General features: G+C 47.8%; 2 protein-coding genes across 2 annotated transcripts; one reads left to right on the top strand and one right to left on the bottom strand.

Moving 5' to 3' along the window:
• Window positions 1-292: 292 nt before the first annotated feature.
• csnk1da (casein kinase 1, delta a) lies at window positions 293-13,777 on the bottom strand. Its single transcript, XM_068750282.1, has 9 exons — window positions 13,346-13,777; window positions 7,799-7,909; window positions 6,262-6,410; window positions 5,236-5,464; window positions 4,972-5,142; window positions 4,711-4,859; window positions 3,551-3,719; window positions 3,336-3,448; window positions 293-2,257 (listed from the first exon to the last, which is right to left on the bottom strand). The coding sequence occupies exons 1-9, from the start codon at window positions 13,419-13,421 to the stop codon at window positions 2,207-2,209; spliced, it is 1,218 nt and encodes a 405-aa protein (XP_068606383.1). The 5' UTR covers window positions 13,422-13,777; the 3' UTR covers window positions 293-2,206.
• A 799-nt stretch (window positions 13,778-14,576) lies between these two features.
• On the top strand, window positions 14,577-26,534 carry engase (endo-beta-N-acetylglucosaminidase). Its single transcript, XM_068749871.1, has 14 exons — window positions 14,577-14,626; window positions 16,172-16,251; window positions 16,593-16,794; window positions 18,349-18,497; window positions 19,051-19,205; window positions 20,094-20,242; window positions 21,793-21,964; window positions 22,604-22,710; window positions 22,817-22,928; window positions 23,626-23,813; window positions 23,905-24,047; window positions 24,828-24,927; window positions 24,996-25,107; window positions 26,033-26,534. The coding sequence occupies exons 1-14, from the start codon at window positions 14,577-14,579 to the stop codon at window positions 26,432-26,434; spliced, it is 2,121 nt and encodes a 706-aa protein (XP_068605972.1). The 3' UTR covers window positions 26,435-26,534.
• The last annotated feature ends 1,273 nt before the right edge of the window (window positions 26,535-27,807 follow it).

Raw genomic sequence — 27,807 nt, 5'->3', positions numbered from 1 at the left:
GATTGAAGTTTATTTATTTCGAGCATTCACAAAGAAGAATATAATACACGCGAGTAAATAAATTCCAAATCAAAAGGAGTGGGGAAGAAAAACTTGTGTAATCCCTCCCCCATTGTCATCATCAACTTTACATTTTAAACACTCACTCCCGTCCTTCGACTTCAAACTCAGAAAATAAAACAAAAATACAAAATAAACACAATGTTCATCTGAATGTGGATCGAAGACAAACCAACCCCCAAACCCCTCCCCAGCTTCCCGAGGTGGCCAACCAATCAATAAACACAACCAATGCAAGTACTTACTCATTTATTTACACAATTTGAAAATACACAACAGTGGCATTACAAACGAGGAGCAAAGATCTGTGTGGAAAGATAGATTTCCCATGAATCCACGGAGAGAGAGAGAGAGAGAGAGAGAGAGAGAGAGAGAGAGATGCATTGTGGGACATGACCAAGCATCTCCACTGCACAGTTAAAAGAAGAGTTGGGACAAAAAAAAAAAAGAAAATGCTCTCCTGGGCGGAGCCTCTCATCAGTGACATCATCACTTCTTTTTGAAACCTACGAGTGAAGCACGTCTCAGAAACCAAGCTCTGGGGCGAGGCTTCCTCATTCCTCCGTGCACTCGTTCCCAAAGGTCAGCGGCTATTCACAACATGTACAGATCACCACTACAAGCCCTCCGATGACACGCAGCGTCCTACAATACTCGATCAGAATTAATTCCTGGGCTCCGCCGCCCAGGTCCGTGTGGAGCAGGGCGCGGCTCGCCGCTCCGGTACCGTGACGATTCTCCGGAGCTCCAGTTGCTACCTGGACTCGATCACAGCGGGGCTTCAGTTCAACTCAAGGAGGACGCGTCTCTTTTTTTTTTGTCTTCCTTGCACTGACATCACCATTTAAAAAAAAAAAATCACAATAGAGTGTGGAACACCAACAGTTTAGTGCTACACTTCCATAAAAGACACTAAAAGACCTAAAAGATGGGGGTCAAGATGGGATCTGCCGTTTTCAGCCGAGGCTCCAAACACTTCCGCTTCCCCCCCACCCCCCCCCCAGGGCTGCAGAACGAACCGTGCCTGCAATTTGATTTCAGTGACGCCCCACCCAACGAAGCGGCTTCACCACAGCTCACTGTGGAAATCCCGTTTCAACATTTTGGTGCCATCAGACGAGGGTCTGGCCCCGACGAGAAGACAAAACGTCGCCGTGGCGCTCGGGCATCCTCTCGGCTGTGGCTCATGATGTAAACGATGAAACAAACCGCCATCCCGCCGGCAAAGACGGCGAGGCGGATTTCACACCCTGCTTTCCTAAGGATTAGAGAGACAAAAGGGGCGGGTCCGGGTGGGAAACGGCTGCACACGGAAGGAGACCGTCTTACGAGTGAAGCTCAGGAGGCAAAGGAGTTCAAGACGTGAACGGAAATGACCCATCAGCACCTTCACCCCCACCATCAGAACCAGCACAAGCCCACGACAGAACCACACAAACACAAAGCCACGCCACGATGCAGCAGGTTAGAGACGTCTGGACAGACGGACCTGCCGGCTCGCCCACCCCCAACGCACAAAGAAAAGGTTCCGCCTGCTTTTGGATCACTAATGTCCTGCTCCCAGAATACCAGAGAACAACAAACTCACCTCTAAAGTCCTGTCTGCCCCGTTTCAAAACAAGGGGGCTACCCCCCCCCCCCTCCCAATCTATTTTACACTTAAACCTAGAACATCTACAAAAAAGGGGTGGAAGGATTCTTAAGACACTAAACTACTGGGGCGCCGCTCTTTAACAGCGCCACGGCGGGTCGCCCGTCTTCCTGTCCCACACACCATTTTGACATCGAACACACCCCTGGGAAGCCCCGCCTGCTGGAAGAGGCTTGAACGCTAAAGACAAAGACAAGTTGAAACGCCAAAGGAAAGGGGATCCATGGCTTCATCGACAAGGAGGAGCGTTTTCCACGTCTCCCATGTGAGGAGGAAGGAGGCTGGGCTCCTCCCACCCGGCTCTCACACAAACACACACGCTTCTTTGTGCACGTCTTCCTGGGTAAGTGAACAAGAGCGCAGCGGGACTCTCGAGCAAACAGTGGTAGTCTGGTGTGTGCGTGTGTGTGCGTGTGTGTGCGTGTGTGTGTGTGTGAGCGTGCTGCAGGTGGGGTTTGGAGAGGCCTCCGTGGTGCTCAGGTGGATGACAGGGTTTCACCGTGGAGCTGCAGACTGGAGGCCGCCGGGCGTGACCCGGGACAAACCCTGCAGAGAAACATATATTCACTTTAACGATGACATCATCAACCAGAACTAGTCTCCGCCCATTTCCTGTCTCTCTGCAGTCAAAGCAAGCAGACGCACGGTTTGAGTTGATTTTCTAAATTCTAAATAAAAACACAAGTTTCGAATTCCCCAAATACCTAAAGTATTTGCAGATGTATGTACTGGTCATTTTGTGTTTTCCCCCAAATACAACACCAAAAGGCTGGAACCAGCACTCTGGTGGACGCTTCATGTAGCGGGCGGGAACAGGAAGCGTTCCCCCAGGAGACGGCCCCCTTCATCGCCAGGGCTCAGATCTCAGAGGCCTGAATCCGTGCGACACAGACAGGAAATGACACGTACATGCACGCTTCCTGCTGCAGCGCTCGGTTCAAAAGGAAACACCTCCAGCCTGAGTAAGCAGGTCGTCCGTAGAGATTTTTAGTTTCGCAGGTTATCTGGCTAAATCCCACTTCGGACGATGCAGAATCAAAGACGCTGCAGCCTCACTCCAGACGCACAAGCAGCCTCGTGTAAACTGAAGAGATGTGATGCAGCTAACCTGCTGCTTTCTCCAGCCCCCCCCCCCATGCTGGTCACACTGCTTTCAATGAACAAGCAGGTCCCACAATAACAGCAGCAGAAATGTCTGGTCAGATTCAGATTTATTACTGCGTGACTCAACAACATGGGAGTCGCTGATGAGCGGTGACTTAAAGGTACAGCGGCACAGATCAGACACACGGCAAAGCTAACAGACACATCGCCAGCATTTGGTTTGAGCGTCGTCACAACAAAGACTAAATGTCTCCCGATCCGACCTGCAGAACAATAAACTACAAACAGGGACAGACAGAAGTAGAGAGCGTCTCCATGGGTTTGATCCAGCAGGACCTGCTCAGAGGCGGGTTCTGTTCAGTTCAGAACCAGAATCATTTTAAACGCTCCATGTTTACACCGGCGTGTCGGCTTGCAGACGGCCACACTGGGGCGCCGTTGCGCCGCCGCTTTGTTCACTGGAAACGAACAAAGGGCAGGGTTATGGCGGAATAGAGCACAGGGTGCGTCTTCGCGTTACCTGCGAGGTGGACATGCGCGACGTGTCCTGCCGTCCCGTCAGGTCCGAGGAGGAGATGTTGACGGGCGCCCCGCGATGAAGACGCATGCTCACCTTCCTCTCCTTCTCCAAACCTGAGAGACAAAGGGTCACATGACAGTGACACGCCCGTCTGAGATAAGGAACACGATAAACGAAACACTCCCTTTCTTCGCGTCATTGCTGGAGGTGTGTACCTGTGTGTGAGGCGGGGTTCAGGGGTGAGGGGGCGGCGGCTTCCTGTGCGGCTCTGGCTCTCCCCGAGGCGGACGCCATGCCCCTGGCGCCGGGATTCCTGCTGTGCCTCAGCCTCTCCTCCCGTTCCCGACGCTCCCGCTCTGCATCCTCCACGCCCCTGTTGGCACCCTGGCACGCACACACACACGCAAAAGTTCTCATTTAAAATGTATCGATGCATTTCAGAATCCGGCCTCAGTGATCACGTGGCGGTCTTGTGCGTGTCGTCGATAACGGCTGGAGCTGATGGCGGGTCCTTTTTATCGACGTGATAAATCAAGTGGATCTTTCTCTGAAACTTGAAAGGGTTTTTGCAGATAAAAAACAGATGGAACTGGGAGGCGTCACTAATGTGCCATCACGATGACATCACTGCAGTGGGCGTGACCTGATCAGTGTGCGCTCTGGCTTTTTATTGTGTTTTGTTGCCGTTGTCTTTCATCTTTCTGCGGTGTTTACAGTTTACCGTGCTTCTTGTGAAGATTTACTGCTGTGTTCTGTAATCTGCTGCCATTTCTTTGATTTTTGATTGTTCAAAATAGCAGCAGTGATCCTTTGAGAGTGTTTTTTTCTCTTGTTGTATATTGTGCTGCTATTTTGCAGAAAGCATGTGACTATTTCCTGGTGATTGAAGATATCATGTTACTGAAAATATTTGTTGCTGGTTAAATTTGAACAAAAACTCTTCTGTGGTACTTCAAATAAACAGAGGCCAACTTCGACTTCAGTTCAACGGTTCAGGTGTGGATTCAGTACGATTTGGTGAAGCTGTACGGTCTGGCTAACTCAGGGGTGGGCAAACTTTGACTCGCAGGCCACAATAGGTTCTAACATTTGACAGAGGGGCCGGACCAAGAACAGATGGATGGAGTATTTGTGTGAGCTAATATAAATGACACACGAAAGCTATTGCATTAAAGGATTTGGCCTTTTACAGGTAGCATTACAGGGAAAAGGTCAAACGAATGAGGTTTAATTATTATACAATTTTATTTAATGATATTATTTGGACAAGTTTGGCGGGCCGGATTAAAAAGACCAACGGGCCGCATATGGCCCCCGGGCCTGGGTTTGCCCGTTTCTGGGCTAACTTGTAAAATTGTTGTAAAATGCAACTTACAAACTTGAGCATGTTCCAATCAAAGACGTAGTCGTAGGAGAAGCCCTGTCTGTGGAAAAGGTTCCTGAACAGCTGGCGGAGGTAAGAGTAGTCGGGCTTGTCGTCGAACCGCAGAGAGCGGCAGAAGTTTAGGTAGGTGGCAAACTCCGCTGTGGAGGACAAAGACGAATGATGTACAGTAAAGCTAAAGGTTACACAAACCGTCAAACCGGAATGTCGGGAGCAGGTGAATGTTGCGTTATTAAATCCAGCTGAACTTACACGGATAGCCTTTGCAGAGGACTTCGATGGGAGTCGACATTTTCTTCTCACTGATGCGTTCATACTTCTGTCTCTTGGTGGCAGCTTTGAGGCCCTGCCAGGGCAGAGACCCCAGGTTGAAGTACATGAGAACATAGCCCAGTGACTCCAGGTCGTCTCGTCTGGACTGTTCTGTAGAGACAGAGTGGACAAAGATCAAGAGCCATGAGGGTCCGTCCACTCACGAGGACGGGGTTGTGTGGAGGCCACAGGGACCAGCCGTACCGATGCCCAGATGCGTGTTGATGGAGGCGTAGCGGGCAGTGCCCGTCAGGTTCTTGTTCTCGCGGTAGGGGATGTGCTGGTGTGTGCGGGCGTCGCGGTATTTCTTAGCCAGGCCGAAGTCAATGATGTAGACCAGGTTGCCCTTCTTACCCAGCCCCATCAGGAAGTTGTCTGGCTTCACATCTCGGTGGATGAAGTTCTTGGAGTGGATGTATTCAATGCGGCTGATCTACAAGCAGGATATGCCGTCAGGATTCACGGACAAACGTGGCGCAGGGAGAAATCATGGATTCATCCGTTTATTTTTCAATATGATGTGGATGAACCGCAAGACATAAGCAATGTTTGAGATTCATGGGTTCATTTTTTGACGGCTGGATGGAACTGGATGAATAAACATCAGAAGATGAGCCATGGTCTAATTTAGATCCACCAAATTCTGAGAGCGATCCGGATACCCGTCTGGATACAGAAACAGATTTTGGCGCGACAGGGCTCAATGGCGACTGAAGACAGCAAGAAAAAAAAGTTACCGGTACATGTTTGTGGGCAACCATCAAATGGTTTCGGGCAGGCAGGTTTTATCTGGTGGTCGCCCGACCCTGAGGGGTCCGATATGAACCGTCATGGAAAATGTCTTCTGGTCCTGATCCAGAATGAGGTCAGGAACAAATATTACATTTTAACATTAAAATGTATCAACTCTGACTCACTCTGACTTTTCATGGTTGGTGTGTAAAGATACCAAGAACAATCTAGAACCTTTTGGTGCTGATCCAGATCACCGTGTGGATCCAGATCCAGTTAGGAGGGGAGTGACTCAGAGTACTCTTTATTTATTTTTACTTTTGTCAGTTTGGGGTTTATTTCAGTGACCATTGTGGGTTTCTCTTTCATTAACAGAGCGGTACCAACGACATCGTCCACAGGTGAAGACTGGAGTCGGACTCGCAACGCCCTGGAGCTTAACGGACAACAAACTAGCCGGCCTTTGCATCCATCCCGGTCGCTGCTGCGTTTCCTCACCATCTGGTCGGCCAGAAGCAGCACCGTCTTCAGGCTGAACTTGCGAGAGCAGAAGTTGAACAGGTCCTCCAGGCTGGGTCCCAGCAGCTCCATCACCATCACGTTGTAGTCGCCCTCAGCCCCACACCACTTTATGGTCGGGATGCCGACTGGAGGCGAGCAGAGAGGAGGAAGACCCCCGAATCACATTCTTTCACTGCTAATGTATTATTACTTTAACATAATGCATCCTGATAATCAAATACTGCACGGCTTTTTAGATAAGTGGATTATTAAACACGGGATTATTTTCACTTGAGTTTATTTGCATGGTTGATCATGAGGAGGAATCGTAGGAAACTAAGTAACACAATAATTAGATACACAGTCAGTTGTGATTGTGCCTTTAAGGACGGGATCGCTCGATCCAGCTTTGTGAGAGGCTGTGATGCAAGCTAATGGAATGCTACTGCAGGCAGCAGGAAGGCCTGATGGCGTCCGTCCCCCCCCCCCCCCCCGAGCCTGACAGGAGGAGCAGTTTAATGCACAGGCCAGCTGGTGAGCGGCTGAAGCTGCCACGGCGGAGGCGCCTCCGGCAGCCGCAGATCTACACACGGCAGCAGCTATTTATATAGATACAAACGAAAACGCACCTTAAAGGCCGAGGCAGCACCACGCCCTACGAAAGCGAACGCTGGGACAAACATTCAGAAGGCGTTCTGCTTGCAGAGACAGATCTGCTCATGGGCGCGTTCGGGCATGCTGGTTCCAGTGGCAGTCGGTGCTGAACGGAACCTTCAGCTGGGACGACGCCACAAACCACCGGGCTGGCAGAACAACGCGTCTCTGCGCTAGTTACGCGAGCACCGGAGCAGCATGGACGCCAGTGTCAGCTTGCTCTGCAGCCGACTGGCGGGGTACATCCTGGACAAGCCGCCAGTTCATCACAGGGACACACAGAGACAGACAATCATTCACACCTACGGGCAATTTAGCGGCAGCAGTTCACCTAATTAGCACGTTTTTGGTGGTGGGAGGAAGCCGGAGAAAACCCGGAGAGAACCTCTGCAGACACGGGGAGAACATGCAAACTCCTCACAGAACGGCCACAAGTCGGATCGAACCTGTGACCTTCTTGCTGTGAGGCAACAGCGCTAGCCACTGCGCCACCGTCCTGCCCCTTTTCCTCACATTCACATGCAACGTGCAGCCAGAGGGAGCAATCATGGCTTCGGCGTCTGGCCCAGGGACACTTCGGCATGTAGACAGTCAGAGCTGGGATTCGAACCACTGACCTACTGATCACTGGACCACCCACTCTATCAAGTGAGCCACATTCTTTCTGAAAAACCCCGAGAGTTATGCCAAAGCCATCAAAATTGTCCCCAGGTAGCAGCAGGAACATGATGAGCGCTTCATTCTCAGGAGCTCCACCTCAAACCGTTCTTTACATCACCAACAACACCTGGCTAACTGACCGGGCGTGCGTGTGTGTGTGTGCGTGTGTGTGTGTGTGCGTGTGTGTGTGTGTGTGGTGCACTAAAGGCGTGCGCCGTACCTCCACCCTGCATCATCTTGTAGATTTTGCTCTCTATGTGGAGCTGTGGGTGTTTGGTCTTCACACATTCCAACTTGATGGCCACTTCGTCTCCAACCGAGATGTCAGTACCTGGACAGACAGGCAGAGACAGACAGGCGGACACAGGCGGAGAGGTCAGACGCATACGATCATCGTGCTTCAGATGAAATCCAGCCTGACGACACGCCGATCGGACGCAGCACTAGCAGCTGGTGCAGGGAAAGAAGGTGAATCAGCGGCCCAGAGGCCTGCTGCAGCACAACGGTGACTCACAGGTGAACACAGCGTCACCGCACGAACCCCCCACGCACTCAAACGGCACGGGGCAGCACCAGAGCAACGTCCTGTCAGAGCGGGGAGCAACAGAAATGGTTCCAGTCCCGCCCGGACTGAAACGAAACGGCATCAGGGAGACAAAATCCAACCGACAGCATCGTCAATAACAATCGGGAATGTCTCGTCTGTCCAAAGAAGAAGAGACACAGACCTTCTCGTGGCCAGAAGACTTCAGAATGTCACAAAATCCTCCTCTTATGATTAACCCCTTCAGTACCAGCCGCCGACGTACGCCGAGTACCGGTGGTTCTCGCTCATTTTGCCTTACATTTTCAAGACCCACAGAATATTATGGCCTATGGCTACGCAGCCATGCTGCATCAATATATGTGTGCGTGCGCCACACAATGATGATCTAAAACAAGTTGGCAGATCAAACACCATCCATAAAACTAATCAAAAAGCATCGATCTGCCCCCCGGCTGGCGAATAAACCCGTTTCTGCCCGTCTGTCGGGAGGACTTCAAAGGGACAGTTCGTCCTGCAGCGAACAGGAGAGGACGTGTGTTCTGCAGCCGAGTCACTGTATGTTCTGGCGTTTTCCGGCCTCAACTTAACTCATGGAACTTGTTGCAAGTTATCCTTCAAGATGTTCAGCGCTAGTTCAAGTCAAATCCCGCTATAAACAGGAAACTTCCTAAACAAATAACACGAGGACTCGTGGAATAAGGTTTTAACCTGCCACAAAAAAACGCATCTAACATGACCCGCTCTAGTTTTGGGGAAATGTCTGAAGAATGAAAACATTTGGAGACTGTAATTAAATACCATTTCCTCTTATTTAACATCCTGGCAGACACAGACGGCTAACAATGCTATCCCAAACGCTGCAGCAGCAGCCTGGAGGAGGCGAGAGCAGTCAGACAGGCTCCTGGTTCAGGACAGGAGCCTCAAACCTCCCCTGGTTCCGAGGGACGCGTCAACTCTTTTCTCCTCACATGGCGCTGCAAGTTTACACCTTTCAGGGGGGCAGAAACGGAGATGGTCATCACGACTCTCTCCGGATCAACCCCCCCCACCCCCTTTTTTTGTCCACCTACGTTGCACATATTAAGTGTCTTTGTAATTTATTGTAATTTATGTAATCTATTGTCATTTTGCATCAGTGGTGTAATTTATTTTAGATTTATTGTTAGTTTGCATCGGTGGTGTAAAATCATTTTATTTTTCTAATGTTACTTTGCATCAATTGAGTTATTGAATATTGGTTTTATTTTTATTTGTATTGTTAATTGTGGATGATTTATGTACGAAGGACTTTCAACGGAAACAAGACCGCAAGGGCTTTTTTGAAATGCTCCTCTTAGACAGGATGTTTGACTGTACTTGTACCGTAATACATGCTACGGTGTGACTGTACTTGTACTGTAATACATGCTACTGTGTGACTGTACTTGTACTCTAACATTCTATCTAATAAATATATTCATCATCATCATCACAACAGAAGTTAAAAGCCCAGGATGGGCATGCTTCCTGAATGACAGTAAACATGGATTCCGGTGACAATTGTCACCCAGAATTTGAACGTTTTACATCAAATGATGTCGAGATATCTCAGGCGAAGCGGGACAGACTGCCTGAGAAAGACATGCAGACCGGTCTCCAGCCTCGTGGACAACATGACCTGGATGCGATCACACAAAGCTAATTCTGTCGCGCTCGCTTTTGTTCCCCGTAGCGAGCCCACACTTCGCACATGTGCTGGTGCTTCCTGTGCCGTGTGTCGGCACATTGTGCGCTCCACCATTTTGCAGGCGACACCTGGTGAGCACGTCGCACTGACAATAGAAACAAATGTGTTGGTTCTACAGAAATAACCAGTCGTGGTGCGTTGGCTTTAATCCTCTCACAGAAACGTGATCCACACAGAACATTGTGTCAGGAAAATTAAAGCAGACACAAGATTGTTTTTATTTCAATCTTTGTTTCCATCCGAAGGTCATAAACACCTTTATCGACACCTTATCCCCCGCAGACGTCAGTCAGCCTCCAGTTAAATCCGGCTTTGCATTAAGGACGTGCTTCTTCCTCGGACATGCTCCACTTATGCAACGTCTAGCTCGATGATGTAACGCCTGAACCCAAGTCGAGAAATACATGCTGCTCTGGTTACCTGAACAGTAGCAAAAGGTACTGTACTTTTCCTCCCCATTACAGAAAGACAAGACATTTATTAAAAACTCTCATGCAGCTGTGTTGCTAATTTTATTTTCAAAAAGACTGTACGCTCACGATTAGGGCTGGTTATCACGGCCAATTTCCCAGAAGCGATTCGATTTCGATTCATAATACTGGGATCAATATAGACATTAGAAAATATATACACTATATATACACAAATACTTACATGAATATAAATAAATATGACATTTCAGCAGTAAATAGATTAACCTACTCTAAAATAATGGAAATGGCCCCATTGTGTTAATTTCTTTTTTTCTCAACCGTCCTAAGGGAACAACAGAGTATTAAACTGCTTTTAAGTGCAAACAAATAATTTGGTTTAAGTGTAAATTCAGTTTAAACTTGACCTGCAACAAAGTGCATGAAGGCATTTCTTAAAGTGCTAAAATACTAATATTCTAACTAAACTATAAACAAACTGTTAAACCAGTCGTGCTACTGGGACAGTGTGGTTGGTTCCGGCACACGAACGAGCCGCCTGAAGTCTTCGCTTTCTACTAGCGAGTACGGGCGTGACTCTTTACAAACCTCTGTTGCCTTTATAGCCCGCCGAGAATCGGGTCGTAAGGCAAAGGGAATCCTTCATGTGCTTTTGTTTTTCCCCCAGACGCCTTGTTGTTACACGATTTTGCAAAACTTTTAAAGGAAATCGATTAAATTGCTTTTTCTTTTAACCGAGCCTTAGTCACGATCCTGCTACAATAAAGCGCTTGTTTTCTTGAGATCCACCTCATCTTGCAGACCAATCGGCAGCAGACATGGCACGGGTTCGGGGTCGTGACGATGGCAACAGAAGCAGCCGTTTGTTGGTCCCAAAAAGGTTAGCGGTGGAGACGTTGCTAAAGCTTCAGCTATGTGCAAGGTGCTACACAATGAAAGAGCACAGAGCCGCACCAAAGCTTCGTCTCCATGGAGATGAGTCCTGTTCTCCTGAACGGGTACTCTCCAGCGCCACCAGTATCACAAAACGACCGCTCTGATTGGCTAATGTATCCATATCCTACGACCTGCCAAGTATTTTATCAAGTGTCTTCCTTTTTCCAAGAAAGACTTGACGGCTTGGTTCTGTGCAACGACCCGACGCATCGGCTTGTTTCAACATGAACGCAACACGCTGGTCACATCACCATCAACACAACAGGAAATTACAGAACGACTCTCGCCACTCACCCAGCTGCTTTGTGTAAACGGGGACACGTCTAATTTAATGATGATGACAGGCGAGAGCAACTACCGGCAGTTAGAGAACAGAAACTGTTCTACCTGCTTGGTGTATTTACCATTAGCAACCATTAAGCTTCCTTGTGTGACTAACAGTCTCACACTGCGGGCAGAAAGCACATCCAGGATGAGGCGAGAGCGTGGGAGAATTAATACGCCGCCTCTCCCGTCGAATGTCGGGACACTGACTGCTCAATCAGTACGCTGTCAATCATTTTATTTACACGATACAATATTTGAAAAGGAAAATGAACATTTTTATATACCGTCTTCAATGTTTCCATCGCGCTCTGGGCGAGGCAGAGGGGTTTTACTGAGGGCCCATAAACAGGCTGTCAGAGGGCAGTGAACAGAGCAGCTGGACATCGGTGGAAGGGTTAGGGTTAGCCTGCGTGTCACCTCACACGGAGACCGATGCGAGTTTCGTCTGCGTCAGACACGACCTGCTGGATTGTTTTCGGTCAGCGTGGCTGACTTGGGGACCGCTGTAACCGGACGCAAGGAGGTTTAGCAGCGCAAAACACTCAGCGGTGTACCGCCGCTCTACTCAGACAACACACGGGTTCGCAAACACTTTTAGATCGAGTGTTTTACATTTCCATCAAAATCAATGTGCTGCCCTCAAGCAAAAAAAAACGCAGAGAGTGAAGCCGAGGTCTCACACAAATATCGACCTACAACACTACCCCCCCCCCCCCCCCCCCCCAAAGAACGCCAGCTCTGACAATAACAACTCCACCATGCGTCACATTCCTGTTAAAGAAACTTGCTTGAGTTGTGAACTCCATCCAGTAAGGCCTTAGTTTCCTGCAATACGTAATAATAATAATAAAGCATAGGTTTTATAGGCACCCAAAGACGCTTTACATTGAGCATTATTCATTCACTCCATACTTGGTGGTGAAGCTACTATTGTAGCCACAACTGCCCCCCGGGGTAGACACAACTGCCCCGGGGGGGCAGCCACCACCACTTGAGGTAAGTAAGACTGGAGGCGACTGCCCTCACCTGAGGTACAAGCAACACTGTGGTCGGGACGCATGACCTCGGCGATACCGTCCATCTTAGACGCCCTTTAGTGAGAGCGTACGTAAACACAACACAATCAATAGCTACATGTAAATCAAACGACGTGATCCAGGCTGCTCCCAACCAAAGACGAGCTTTATTTCATCCACGTCAGTTTGAACAATTTAAGCGCGAAGTGTGGCCATTCCAGATGTTTATTATCTTGGTTTTTGACATTTTCCAAACTAAACTGCATAAACCTCTCGAAGCAATTCTCATTTTCACGAACACGGATGTTGCCAGGAGGCTCCTGGTAATCTGATAACAGGAAACTTAACGGCCATTTACGTTCAGGGACAAACCATTTGACCACTTCCTGGACTCAACACTAAGGTCTGCGGCCTGGTCAGCCATTCTCATCACCTAACCCCGAGTAACCGAGACATTAGCTCGGCTAGCTAATGTCATAAAGGGTTTAGCTGCATTACCCGCAACCTTGTCATCTCCCCGCCTCGTTTTAATATTCACTTTACAAGCACAATGTTACGAGTCGCGCAAAAAAAACAAAACTGTACCAAGTATTGGAAGGAAACAGACGCCCGCTTTGCGACACAGGCTGTTAGCTTGGTAGCTAAAGCTGCTAACACAGAACAGCTGATCGAGCTCGTCAGAAAACCCGGAAAGGCAACCAGCTGGAAAAAAGCCACACAGCTTCCATCTTAGCAGGAAGAGCCAAATAAATGGAAACGAACGCGTCCTCCGGTTCACACTCACCCAGGTAGATGTCTCCGAACGAACCGCTTCCGATCTTCCTGCCCAGTCTGTATCGGTTCCCCACTCTCAACTCCATGTCAAGCGATCTGCCGTTCGGCTAGCAAGCACCCTCGCTAGCTCCAAAATAGCAACAAAAAAAAATGTGAAGTTCGAAGCTCAAACTTGTTTAAAAAAAAAAAAGGAGAGGAGACGAAATATCGGGCACAATAAAAATATTTCCGAGCGACGAGCCGCGTCCTGGGTGAGCCCTCTCCGGACGGTGTTAGCGCTCACAATCTTTCGCCCCTTGTTTTAAAACAATAGTAACGCCATACCGCGGTAATACGATGCTCGTTAAAAAGATCCGAGTGTGTAGTTTATGCTCTCGCTGTTTCAGCGCGGACACGCTTTAATTCACCGCGGATGAAGACGGATTTTGAAAAGGCTCCATTTAGGATTACGCGCTGTCTCCTCGCTCGCTTGCCTTCTCCGCTGATCGCGAACGTGTCTGACGTCACTTCCGGCTGGGTGGTGAGGGAGGACGCGGGCGGAGAGCCTCTCAGCGCAGAGCTGCCGGGAGAGCCTTTGTTATATGAATGTCAGTATGGAACGCTTAAAAAGCCCCCGGACGACATGTTCAATCTACATACAACCACATCCCTCTAAGAAAGAAAACTAGAACGTCAAATATGAAGACAGATTCTGACACAGTGATGGAATGAATACAAAATACAATATCAGCTGCTCCATGGAGGGTTAATGGCCGCCGTGTTAGCCTTCCGCCATCGCCGTGTGTGTGTGTTTCCTGCTCGGGGACATTCTCCTCCTACTAAGAGACTCTGTCCTTACACAACAACAAACGCGCTCCTTTGTCCAGATGCCCCAGCCTACCCTGCTGTAAACAGATTTCCGCACTGTTTCGTCTAAAATAAACAATAAACATGCGTAACGGCTGATTATGTGCACAAAATCTAACTCAATATTTACATCTCTGCATTGTTCTGTATTACATGTTTAAAACATGACTTGTGGTTTTCTATGATATGGAAGAAATTCATATCAATTGCATTTGACATAAATGAACAAAATAATACATGTGCGAAACATTAACACGTGTTACTTTAGTTTTTTGTTGTTGTTGTTTTACGTCATGGAAACTGTGCTTTTATTGTGAAAGGCTGGTTTGTTTATCTGGCGTGACTTCCGGCAGCGGAAACCTGTCTCATTGTTTTTTCGATGGTTTCTCTTGAACATGGCATCGCACGTAGACGTCAACAGTGAGGACAAGACTGATGCCACCAGGTACACTATTGTACTGTACACCAATATATTGTACACTAATATACTGTACACTATTGTACTGTACACGAATATACTGTACACGAATATACTGTACACCATTGCACTGTACACTATTGTACTGTATACTATTGTACTGTACACTAATATACTGTACACTAATATACTGTACACTATTGCACTGTACACTATTGTACTGTATACTATTGTACTGTACACTATTGTACTGTACACTATTGCACTGTACACTAATATACTCTACTGCAATCGACCAGGGCTGTTATTGTTAGCATGTTGTGATAGTGAACATGCAGTCGGGTGCAGGGCTGTTATTGTTAGCATGTTCTGATACTGAACGTACAGTCGGGTGCAGGGCTGTTATTGTTAGCATGTTGTGATACTGAACGTACAGTCGGGTGCAGGGCTGTTATTGTTAGCATGTTGTGATACTGAACGTACAGTCGGGTGCAGGGCTGTTATTGTTAGCATGTTCTGATACTGAACGTACAGTCGGGTGCAGGGCTGTTATTGTTAGCATGTTCTGATACTGAACGTACAGTCGGGTGCAGGGCTGTTATTGTTAGCATGTTCTGATAGTGAACGTGCAGTCGGGTGCAGGGCTGTTATTGTTAGCATGTTCTGATAGTGAACGTGCAGTCGGGTGCAGGGCTGTTATTGTTAGCATGTTCTGATACTGAACGTACAGTCGGGTGCAGGGCTGTTATTGTTAGCATGTTCTGATACTGAACGTACAGTCGGGTGCAGGGCTGTTATTGTTAGCATGTTCTGATACTGAACGTACAGTCGGGTGCAGGGCTGTTATTGTTAGCATGTTCTGATACTGAACGTACAGTCGGGTGCAGGGCTGTTATTGTTAGCATGTTCTGATACTGAACGTGCAGTCGGGTGCAGGGCTGTTATTGTTAGCATGTTCTGATACTGAACGTACAGTCGGGTGCAGGGCTGTTATTGTTAGCATGTTCTGATACTGAACGTACAGTCGGGTGCAGGGCTGTTATTGTTAGCATGTTCTGATACTGAACGTGCAGTCGGGTGCAGGGCTGTTATTGTTAGCATGTTCTGATACTGAACGTACAGTCGGGTGCAGGGCTGTTATTGTTAGCATGTTCTGATACTGAACGTGCAGTCGGGTGCAGGGCTGTTATTGTTAGCATGTTCTGATAGTGAACGTGCAGTCGGGTGCAGGGCTGTTATTGTTAGCATGTTCTGATACTGAACGTGCAGTCGGGTGCAGGGCTGTTATTGTTAGCATGTTCTGATACTGAACGTGCAGTCGGGTGCAGGGCTGTTATTGTTAGCATGTTCTGATAGTGAACATGCAGTCGGGTGCAGGGCTGTTATTGTTAGCATGTTCTGATACTGAACATGCAGTCGGGTGCAGGGCTGTTATTGTAATAAAAGTCCTCTCAAGCCACAGAAAACACTATGAAGCCACCTCCATGCTAATTAGAACACTGACTATGTGAAATATAAAACACTGTTAACCAGATGGGTGAATCTGATCTTGCCACCTTGTCCAATCACCAGGCTGGAGTCTTGTGTGGATCAACCAATGGATTCAGAGAGCATCCATGAAGTCATCCAGTTCATTCCCTCACCGCTACCAAGTTGGTGACGCTACTACTGGCTGGTCATCATTTTATTTTGACCATCCATTGATCTACAATATCATAAATGTCAAACAAATGTGACATTAAATCTCTTCATAGTTTCTCAGAGCCTAAATTTGTCTTAAATGGCTTCTTTTGTCCAACCAACAGTTGAAACCAAATACTCCTCTTTTACGCTCTTTTAGAAGAAATTAAGCAGCACATCCTCACATCTAAGAAACTGTAATGCATACATGCTCAAGGTCTAAAATGACAAATTATGTTCCACAGTCTGAAATGATTTGTGCCGTTGATGTCAGGAGGTCATACCCATCTCTTTGACCCGTTCTTCCTCTCAGCCAGACATTATGATCTCGACACCACCGAGCCAATCAGCTACGGTCTTCAAACTTTGGAGGAGATATTATCATGGAAAGGAAGCGAGGCAAATCCCTTCAACGTGGCAGCCGTCCCTCTCGTGCCTCGGGAGCCTCCTCTGGCCAGCTGTCCATGTCGGACCTTGGTGTCTCATGACATGATGGGCGGCTACCTGGATGACAGGTACAGCTAAAATGTCACTGACTCCACCAGACTAAGCACATTAAACAGCTCCAGGTAATTCTAAATATTCCTTCCACCAACCAACCTAGTTGCTGCTTCGCTAAAGGACACTTCACTGTGTTGAAGGTGAACATGTCGGAGAGAATGAAAAAGAGAGGCAGATTTCATGGTTGGCAGTGAATGTTTGGGTTAGAAAACGTCTTTAGACATTAATGGAATTGAATGAGTTAAGTTACAGAGCAATGTTTGCCACTGATGTTCCTGCTAGTTTGCACATAGAGCACATCGGTGGACGCGATCATGGGATGGGGGTTGAGATCAGAAGTCACGTTCTTCCTCGTCAAACAGTAAAGACACATTTATTAATGGGGGCATTGACACAATAGATCTGGTGTTGGGAGGCTGACTGCAACAAGGCTGGACCATCCAGTGGCGTGCACAGATAGACACCAGGTGGTGCTGCAGCACCTGCCCCTTGCCCTCAGTATCAAGCACGTGCCCTCTGCGTCTCAACTTTGTTGTTTTTTATTTAAACATTAAGCCACATGTGTCAAAATCAAGGCCAGGGGGCCAAATGTGGCCCTCCAAGTCATTTTTTGTGGCCCCCGAGAGCTGTGTGCAGACATTTTTTTTTGTAAAATGCTGCATCTGTCACATGTTCTTAACAGCCCACATTTGTTGGTTGTTCTGCAGTTCTGCCCCTCTCAACTGTGACAAAAGAGTTTTGAACAAAGTTAATGCCATAACTTGTGTTGGATGATATTTTTTATTCATTTATTATTTAATATTATTTACTTGAATAAGTTTGATTATTGATCGATGGAGTCGTGTGGTTTTCTTAACCTGATCAATTGAAAGGATTTATGTTATAATAACAGCAATAATCTATCCATATATTTTTACAACTATACAAGTGAATATTAAATGTTTGTAACTTAAGTAGTGAACTGATCAAATGGAAAAATTCAGCAACACGACAATAACAATAGCAACACGCTGCAGTCAGGAAATCAATAATCTGCTGGAGGTGACTATTGAAAGTTATTTGAACTTTTTTGTTTTTTCCAGCATGTGCTGAAATGTTGACCCCGGCTACATATGGAGCTCAGGATCAGCACTAGACAGCTCCATAGGTAGCCGGCTACATATGGAGCTGTCCAGTGCTGATCCTGAAGGCGAACTTCAGCACTGGACAGCTCCATAGGTAGCCGGCTACATACTCTAAATGGCTGCGCATGCCCCTGGGTCTCCACGCGTTTTGTTAATTCTCTAGACAAAATTCAAAGTGGAGAAAATTTATGAAATACCAGAAATCCTCTCCAACCGTTTCTGTCTAGTGCTTCAAAATAACAACACAATGGAATGTATGCTACGGCTAGTCAGTGTTTATCCCTTTATGCATTATCAACAGACAGACGGATTTTCTTTATTTCCTTGATTCTGCTGTAGACGTCTGTAGTTTGGGTTGCATTTATGTCTGAAGACATGTGTCTTCCAGCGGCTGTGTTGAACGTGCACCCATAATGCCTTGTCCTGCTTTCTCCTGTCATCTAGGTTCATTCAGGGGACAGCTGCAGAGTCACCATTTGCTTTCTACCACTGGCAGCTCATCGATATTTTCAACTACTTCACACACAACTTGGTGACTGTTCCTCCTGCCGTGTGGACCAACGCTGCACATAAACATGGAGTCGTCGTTCTTGGTGAGCAAAGAGGCACAAAATGACAGCACCAATTGTTAATATAGATTTTAAATGGTATCTTCTTCCTCTTTCGGCCGGTCCCGTCAGGGGTCGCCACAGCAAATCAACGTTCTAGTTGATCGTATGCTTAATTCTGCAACGTTTTACGCTGGATGCTATTCCTGCCGCACCCCTCTGCATTTATCCGGGCTTGGGACCGGCTCAAGGAGACACTAGCGTGCTATCTCTGAGGCTGCATTCGATTTTAAATGGTATATTGCTTCACAATTCAATGGAACAGCAATTTCAATTCATTTTTATTTCTATAGCGCCAGATGAGAACAGAAAGTTATCTCAAGGCACTTTACAGGATTAGCAGGGAAAGACAGAACCCAACTAGACCCACAAGAGCAAGCACTTTTGAGATGGAGGCAAGAAAAAACTTCAGTTTAACAGGCAGAAACCTTGGACAGAACCTAAGACTCATAGTGGACGCCCATCTGTCAATTTCACGTGTGTCTTTCTTTGTGTGTCTTTATGTGTGTCCTCAAATGTAAATGTATTGTCTACCCAGGGACTTTGATCACAGAGTGGGAGGACGGAGCAGCGACATGCGAAGCCTTCCTGAAGGACGAGGAATCTTACCGAGAAGTGGCCGATAAACTCGTGCAGCTCAGCTACTGCTATGGGTTTGATGGCTGGCTCGTTAACATAGAGAACCCCCTCAGTGTGAGTCACACACTAGACTAGACAGAAGTAGCTGCTTACCCAGATGTGCTTAGACACAGTTGACGAATAGTGTATAATAATGATAATTTGAATTAATTTGCTGCATTTTAGTTTGCTCCGCCCCCTCCACAAAGGTTGGTGGAAAGTGGATCAGTAGTTTTTGTTAGGAAAAATGTAAATGTCAGGTGAAAGAAAATTCTGGATGTTCCTGTTTATTTATGAATCCACACTGAAATGGTTCCTACCAGAACCAGGACCGGGAACTGTCCGAGAGTGTCATGCAAAGCTTTTGTTCTGGCCTTCCACCTCATTTTGCATAATCCTTGCAACAAACAAATGTAAAATCTACTTGCTAACAAACATCTAATTTCAGAAAAAAATGAGTGTGGATTCCTGTGGGGCTTTATCTATCTCACATTGCGCCCAAATCGAGAGGATCACAAAATTAATGTGCAGATTCTCCATCTCAAGATGAGACCGAATGTTTCTATGAATGTCATGATTTGCACTACAAAAACTACAATCTGACCAGCAGCAGATCAGATAGGCCTCGTTTTTAGCATATCTGATCCACGGAAACGCTTTTTTGCAAAAGGTCTGACAGCATGAAGAACTCAAAGTCACACATCTGGAAAAGCAGAGCGCCATGGATGAAGTGGTCCCCGGGTGGAGCTTCACAGAGTTCATGCTCCGTCTTTTCAGTTTGTGGAGGTTTCGGGACCAAAATATTTGATTTATATTTAGGAACCAAAAGTATTTGGTTAGCTTTCTGTGACAAAATACCGGGTCAGGGTTTGGTAACAACGCTACACTAAAAATCAGGTACTCAAAGTAGCTGGTCAGGACTCGCAGACACTTTCACCAGACCGTGCGTTCCTCTGCGTACAGGAAGGTGCGGTGAAGAACATGCAGTTGTTCCTGCGCTACCTGACAGACCAGATGCATGGGCGAGTATCTGGCAGCCTGGTCCTGTGGTACGACAGCGTGATCGAGAACGGCAGTCTGAAATGGCAAAATGAACTCAATGAGTCCAACAGGTAGAGACGCTTTCTTCATGGGCTTAAAGCGACCCCTGACTGTTTTGACAAATGGGTCTAAAAACACAAGAATGTACCTCTACTACGTAAATACGTAGACAAAAATATATAATTACGAATTTACCTCTACTACGTAAATACATAGACACAAATATATAAGTATTTCTTATAAGATATAAAATCTGTTTTGTTTGGGGGACGCCAATGTTGTTTACGTCGCAAGGCATTCTGGGTGTGACGTGAAACGGCTGCAGCGCCGAGCTCACTGCTATTGATTAGCATGGCAGAGATCTGCTAGCAGCGATCAGCTCCTCCGTTCAGCCTTTACAGTCTGAACCACAGTGTCAGAGAAGACGCGAGGACAGTGAGGAAGAAAGCAGAGATGAAGATGGAGATGAAAATCGACGGTGTGTTCTCTGTGGCGTCTGCGTCGCCATGCCGACAATATAAGCTATTGAAGAGTTATTGATTTAAGAATGTACGTTAAATGACTTTATTCACAGATCTCCCTTCTATCACATCACATCGAAATGTTGATTAACGCAGCGCTTACCGTATTCACGTTCTTGTCTCCTAACTGTGGTGGGGCGAAGGAGAGATCCGTCTTCAGGGCTGAAAGCTGCTTTCCCTCCGGCGCCAAGTCCTTAAATTGACTCCACGCTGGTCAAAAAGTGTCCAACAATACTGAAATAGCACGCCAAGCTTGTTGGAGAGACGTGGCTTTATTATCTCGCTGCACATTAACAGAAGTCTTTGTTTTTTCTCTTTTTCTTTTCTAACTTGTCTGCATTTGTGCTCCACAGTGACGACGTACACAACGTCAGTCTCTGTTAGAGCTCTATGCTTTTTATTCTTATAGTGATTGTGACCGTCACCTGCACTCTTGGCAGACTAGCCTATTCATATTTTATTAGTTTTATTACCTGCTTTCGGCCGTAGAGGGCTGTGCACACCGCAGTGAACATACAACATGGACAGACAAAAAGTGACAAATACACAGTGTTCTGAAAAGAGAGTGCCATGGATTTATTTGTGCTCCTTGATTCTACCCCTTCCACCATCACCAAGAATTGTCCCAGAACCCCAGGTTCACATCCGTCTCTAGAGGAAAGTATGGATCACCAAATTCTCAGATCTGAGGAAAAAGAGAGAGAGCATAGTGAGAGCCACAAACACTGACCCAGCAACCTCCACCGATCTGTGGGCGGAGTTAATCTCAAATCGGGCTTTGATAGGTGCTGGAGTGGTGGACCTGGCATGCATGAAACCTCCACCTAAGAAAGGGGCAGTCATCCCGGGCCCATCAATGGCAACACGAGCCCCCCAGACCACCCCAAGCTGCGACAGCACCCCAAAAACGATGTCTGTCTATGTATTTACGGAGTAGAGGTAAATTCTTGTATTTTTAGACCCATTTGTCAAAACAGTCAGGGATCGCTTTAAAATGACAAGTCCTTACATGGTCAAGCATTAATCGATTTCTAACAGCTGGAACATTTGGTTGCTGTTCCCAGTACGAATCTGTCTGATACTTGATCTCTTCTGAACAGGATGTTTTTTGATGCGTGTGACGGTTTCTTCACCAACTACAACTGGACGGAGCAGAGCCTGGAGTGGATGAGCGACTACAGCGGGGTCCGAGGCCGCCGGGCGGACATCTACGTTGGGATAGACGTGTTTGCCCGAGGCACGGTGGTGGGAGGAATGTTTGAAACTAATAAGGTAGTCAGTGCAGTCCAGGCTTTAAAGGGGACACATGATGAAATATATCACTTTCCCCATGTTTCTACACTAATGTTTGGTGGTTTGGGGTCATTGCCAACTCAAAAACCACTAAATTAAACCAATCCAGCGTAGTTTGCGTATTTTTGTTATCAAGTATTGAAACACGTCTGGCAGCATTCTCTTCCCCCCCCCCCCCCCCCTTGTGATGTCACAAGATGTGTCTGCGCTCTCTCCCGTGTCTGCGCTCCGCACGTCCACGCTCTACCTGCGTCTCCTGCATTAGTCGAAGAAGAAGAAGAACAGAGTAGATAAAGTTTATGTTTTGTGGTAATGTTCTGCCGAAAATTGTCAAAGGTTTAGGTTTTAGTGTGTGCTAAAAAAGCCACATCACCGGTTTCCATGGTAGCGTGCAGTTTCGCGCGCGTCCGCTATGAAATTAGTTTCGTTTTGGACAGAGTTGTTTGAGACAGGAAAGAGGGACGTTGTCCTGCAGAAGCTGTTTGCTATTTGGACCAAAGACTGTCACAGATATTTCAGTTTCTGGGAACTGCGTTAAGAACATGTGCTCTTTAATGATTGTGTTAAGCATCAGCAGATTACTTCCTGCATGCATCCTCTTGTCTTTTTTGTCTGCAGGCACTCAAAGTCATCCGGAAGCACAGCTTTTCTGCTGCCATCTTTGCTCCAGGCTGGGTGTATGAAACCCAGAAAGCCAAAAGTGAATTCCGCGACAATCAGGACAAGTGAGCTCGACACAGTATTACCATCATTACCTCAGGAAGGAGAAGGAATGTTTGTAATGAGGTCGATGAAGAGATTGAGGAAGGGAGGTTTGATCTTTGTCTCCAGGTTCTGGGCCCTCCTCTCTGATGATCTGTATGTCCACGGACTAGCCTCATCGCTCCCCTTCACATCCTCCTTCTGCCAGGGCTTTGGGAATACGTTCTTCTGGAAAGGACAGGTACTTAATGTGTGTCGGGGGGGGGGGGGTTCTGCAGCCTCAGCCAATTGGTGTGGGCTGTAATCAGTCAAAAAGGGTTTGGTGCAGCTGTCCAAGATAAACTGCTAACGAGATCATTCCATGCTCATTAGCATCCAAGTGCTGACGTCCAATCATTTTTAGTCAAAACTTTATTATTGAATTATTGCGCATCTTATATAAAACAACTTTAGATTCCCAACAGGAAGCTCAACCAGTTTTTTTTCTTTTATGTACAAACAAAACAAAAACAAAAGGAACAGGAAGATAATCAATATGTATATAAAATATTCATACAGATTGCAGAAAATCTATGCCTTCAAAGCGTTGACGGTTATCCTTTAGCACATCTTGCTGTCTCCAGATGTGAAGGGCTGGTTGGTTCACGTAGCCGCATGTTAGCACTTGCTACCGCTAGCCCTGTCCAACACATCAGGATCAAGCTGTGGGGCCGCGCCCGAACCCAGCAGGCAGCCATTCTGACCTTGCTCTGCATTTCCTCCCCTCCCCCTAAATTCAGCCTGACTGTTTCTCTTAGTCTGAGCCCCGGCCTGAGCTGCTGAGGGCTTTGAGGGGTGTGTGTGTGTGTGTGTGTGTGTGAAGCGTTCCCCTCTGGCGGCCTGCTGGAGGCTGCAGAGCTCTAGAGAACACAAGATGTCTCGTCTTGTCTCGTGTGCAGTGCGAGCGGAAGCGGTGCTGGTTCAACCTCAGCGCCCAGGAGGTCCAGCCCTTGTACTACCACACAGAACTGGAGGGTCATGGCTGGCTGAGGAGCCGCGGCTGTCCAGAGGACGCCTGGAGCGGGGGCTGCTCTCTGCTGCTGGAGGGACTCATCCCTGCCACACGCACTCCTCCAGTTTGTGCCAAGTGTGTTTGTTCTCTGTTAAACCTGCGGTACCAACTCCCAGGCCCGGAAATGTCCCAGCGTGTCTGTTACTGTCCATTCTGTGTCTCTTAGGATCTTCTCCCTTAATGTAGCTCTGCCATCCAAGACTCTGGTTACGCTCACCTACAAGCCCTCTGCTGGGATCTCCGTGTCCGTGGAGCTGAAGACAAGGGAGGACAGTCTTTGTTTCCCCGGGAATGATCAGGACGTCAAACGTGAGTTCCTCACTAGCCGTGCATTGTTCTGACTCTTTGCAGGTCACTGAGGGGGACCGGAGGACACGCCGCAAGACACCCTGAGACAGAATGCTGGTCCACCCGGAAGACAAGACACCCTGAGACAAACAGCAATGTAGTGTCGGCTGTCCAGTGAAGAATCCGTTCAGCACCTCAGTGGATGCAATGGGCGGGGCTAGTGGACGTAATGGGAGGGGTTAGTGGACGCAATGGGAGGGGTTAGTGGATGCAATGGGAGGGGTTAGTGGACGCAATGGGAGGGGTTAGTGGATGCAATGGGAGGTGTTAGTGGACGCAATGGGAGGGGTTAGTGGATGCAATGGGAGGGGTTAGTGGATGCACTGGGAGGGGTTAGTGGATGCAATGGGAGGGGTTAGTGGACGCAATGGGAGGGGTTAGTGGATGCAATGGGAGGGGTTAGTGGATGCAATGGGAGGGGTTAGTGGACGCAATGGGAGGGGTTAGTGGATGCAATGGGAGGGGTTAGTGGATGCAATGGGAGGGGTTAGTGGACGCAATGGGAGGGGTTAGTGGATGCAATGGGAGGGGTTAGTGGATGCAATGGGAGGGGTTAGTGGACGATGTTCCATCAGTGAGTGTCTTACCCTCACAGAGGATGAGGAACATATGAAGCGTTCTTGAGGTCCATTGTGATGTTGTTATATCTACTCTGATGCAGTGTCTTCCTGCTACTTCCAGAGGTGTGTGTGTGTGTGTGTGTTCACTTTGAACTCAGTGCTGCTGTCTGTGTGTCTGCAGCTACCAGCGTGTCTCCCGTCCTACTCGAGGAGGACCAGGACGTGGTGACCCTGTTCTCTCAGCTGTGTGGGGGCTTGAATCCAGAGGGCTGGACTGTCAGGTAAGACGCCGAGCTGCTCTATGGTCGTCATGACGACGCGTTGTGAATCCCCTCCATGGGTCCCTCAGGTGTTCAGTGCTGGAGCATCGCGGCTGTACTCTGAAGGAAGTCGGCATCAGCATCCGGCGTGACGGGCCGCCGCGGGCGATGCCTTTCAGCTGCAGGCTGGGAGAAATCCGGGTGAGACGGGGAGGCCCAGCTGAGTTCAGTGCGTTGCACAACATTAAGGCGACGCTTCACCTGCACTGCAACTGACACCTCAACACCCCCCCTTCAGATACTTATGAAAGAGTAGTTCACTCAGTCGTTACCTTTTTAAACCCACATGGGGGGAAAGTCAGAGGACGTTTCTTTGTCATCTAAAACTTTTCTAGAGCTTCATAACAGCGTTCTCTTAAACAACAGCAAGAGCAAACCACTGGACAGAATCATGAAGGACTCCATACCAGACGTGAGGCATGATCCGAGTGTGAGATGGAAGGATGGGTCGGGGGAGAAAGCTCTAGATTGAGACGAGGAGCTGGACAGAGAAGCATTTCTCTTACGACATTTACAGCAGCGGTCATCTGTGTTGAGGGAGATTAAATGCATTGAAGCATGGGTAGTAGGGTAGTGCAGTTAGCAGGAGCTAACGTAGCATTGCCAGTTTTCTCCCATGTGCCGATGTCAAGCCCGGATAAATGCAGAGAGTTGCCTCGGGAATGGCATCCGGCGTAAAAATGGCCAAATCAAACATGTGAATCACCTTAAATAAGAAAGGCGTCGTGATTTCTACTGATGGGAAGCATCGTCTTCCAGCATCGAGACATTTCTTTGAGGGTGTCCTTCTGGACGGATGCTAGCAGCTCCACCTGCGACCTTTCATCTCGCCCCACTTCCTGTCTGTGCTCCCCCTTTAAAGGCGCTTCCTTCCAGTGTCGACCCTGAATTTGGCTCCTATATCCCGCCTTTCCTGCCCTAGTCGTTTGGAATGCCAGTTGAAGTGCAGCTCTTAGATGAACATGAATGAATGAAAGCCTCTCCTGCTTCTAAACACAAGGCAGATTGAACTCCTGCCAGCTCATCCCTTTGAAAATCCTCCCTGTCTCCTTTCTGTCTGGAACAGCTCATGGACGTGTCCCGTCTGCAGCGTCCCACCGAGCGGGTTCTGGGCTTGTGTGTTTCTGATGTGGTGTGGCTGCGTGGCGCCGGCCCTGCTCCCGACTCCGCCTCCCCTCACCTGCGCCTCAACGCCACTCTGCGCTGGGCGTTCCCGATGGAGCTTGTTCACCACTTCAGGGTGCATTGGCGTCGGTTGAGAGGACCTGATCCCAGAACCCCCCCGGGCCAGCTGTCTCTGGCGGGCCAGGCCTACGCTCCCCTCTTTAGAGTGACGGAGCTGGTGGTTCCGGAAGCACCCAGCCTGCTGGAACTGGTGGTGGAGCCGGTGATCAGGAACGGCTTCCTGCTCCCAGAGAGCCAGTGGGGAAGACGACGCCTCAGCTACGCGGAGGACATGGCACAGTAAACGGTAGCTGGCCGTGTCCCTTCCACACGCTGGCTGATTCTAAAAGAGCAGGCTGGACCTCGGCACTTGAAAAGATAAGAGAGGCGCTAATTACCGCTGTCAACCCATCGGCTTTTATACTTTAGAGCTGAATCCGAAGAAAAAAAAACAAAGACAAAACAGCAAGTTGAACCTGAAGGGAAGGTTTGGGAACAGACCTTCACTTATTTTCTTGCACTTCCAGAAGACAGCGCTCACATATAAGGTGCATCTGGAACAGCCTGCAGACAGAGGGCAGCAGCGGGCGTGGCTCCATCCTGCCGGCTGGAAGCCACACGATGTTCACGGCGCTGGCATCAGAGCTTCAATCCTCTCATCTCACGATTCCCCTTCAATGTTTCTCAGAAAGATTCTTCTATTTTTGAGCAGGTATTAAATATGGATGAAGACAGACGTTGTCACTTCGGTTTTCCCACTTCCATCCAGTGACGCTCCCAAAGGACACGCCAGGAAAACCGAAACTGTTCTTTATTTTGTACTTATATTTTCATTTTCCTCCACCCTGCCCAAGATGACCATGATTAAAAGTGCAAAATGAACTAATGCTGCTTTTGAATGAAGCTTAACTTTATTAATGACGCTGTCGATGGCAGACGATAGCACTGAACGATTTACACAGACAGCATAGCTGAGGATTCTCAAACATCGGCCCCAGTGCTGGCTTGTGGTATATCAAAATGCTTGTGTTTCTCATTTGAGGCAAAAATATTCAGCTTTCAATATTTGTCCAGAGCTACTACTGTACTTCTTGTCCTGTGAGGGGTCTCCACAATAACGGTAAAAGTACTTCATTCCAGATAGTCTTTGTTCAGATTTATATTATGCTGTATTACTAATGATTGATGTCGCGTTCCTTTTTTCATCGTCACGGCCACAACACCAGATGAAGTCACAGATTTTGCGTGCCGGTCTGTGTTGATTGAAGAAATGATTCTCAATCAGTTCTCAGTTGCACCAGCTACTGTCCAATCACATTAATGCAATCAAAGGCAGATGTAAAGATGTTTTATTTGGTCTTGACAATCATTAATCTCACACTTGGTTAAAATAAATCAATACAAAATAAGCAGAACCTTGCTGTTGGTTCTGCCCCCCCCAGAGAATGAACCTTAAGCTGATGTGCAGAATTCATCCAGCTCCAGTAAAATGTCCCGAGACACAAGGACTCGGTCTAGTTCCATTCCTCACAGGATGAATTCTAGCCAAACATCTGGATGCTAGTGCTAACTAGCAGTCTGGGGTATAAACAGCACAAAAAGTGTCTGAACTGCAATCCTATCTAATACCTGTATGTATTTCACCGTCTTAGCTTAGTAAGCCTGCAAATGGCCTTT

The sequence above is a fragment of the Brachionichthys hirsutus genome, chromosome 16 (genome assembly GCF_040956055.1).
Source record: "Brachionichthys hirsutus isolate HB-005 chromosome 16, CSIRO-AGI_Bhir_v1, whole genome shotgun sequence".
In the NCBI taxonomy this organism is placed as follows: domain Eukaryota; kingdom Metazoa; phylum Chordata; class Actinopteri; order Lophiiformes; family Brachionichthyidae; genus Brachionichthys; species Brachionichthys hirsutus.
The sequence above is the reverse complement of the archived record's forward strand: the minus strand, read 5'-3'. Positions and strand labels throughout refer to the sequence as shown.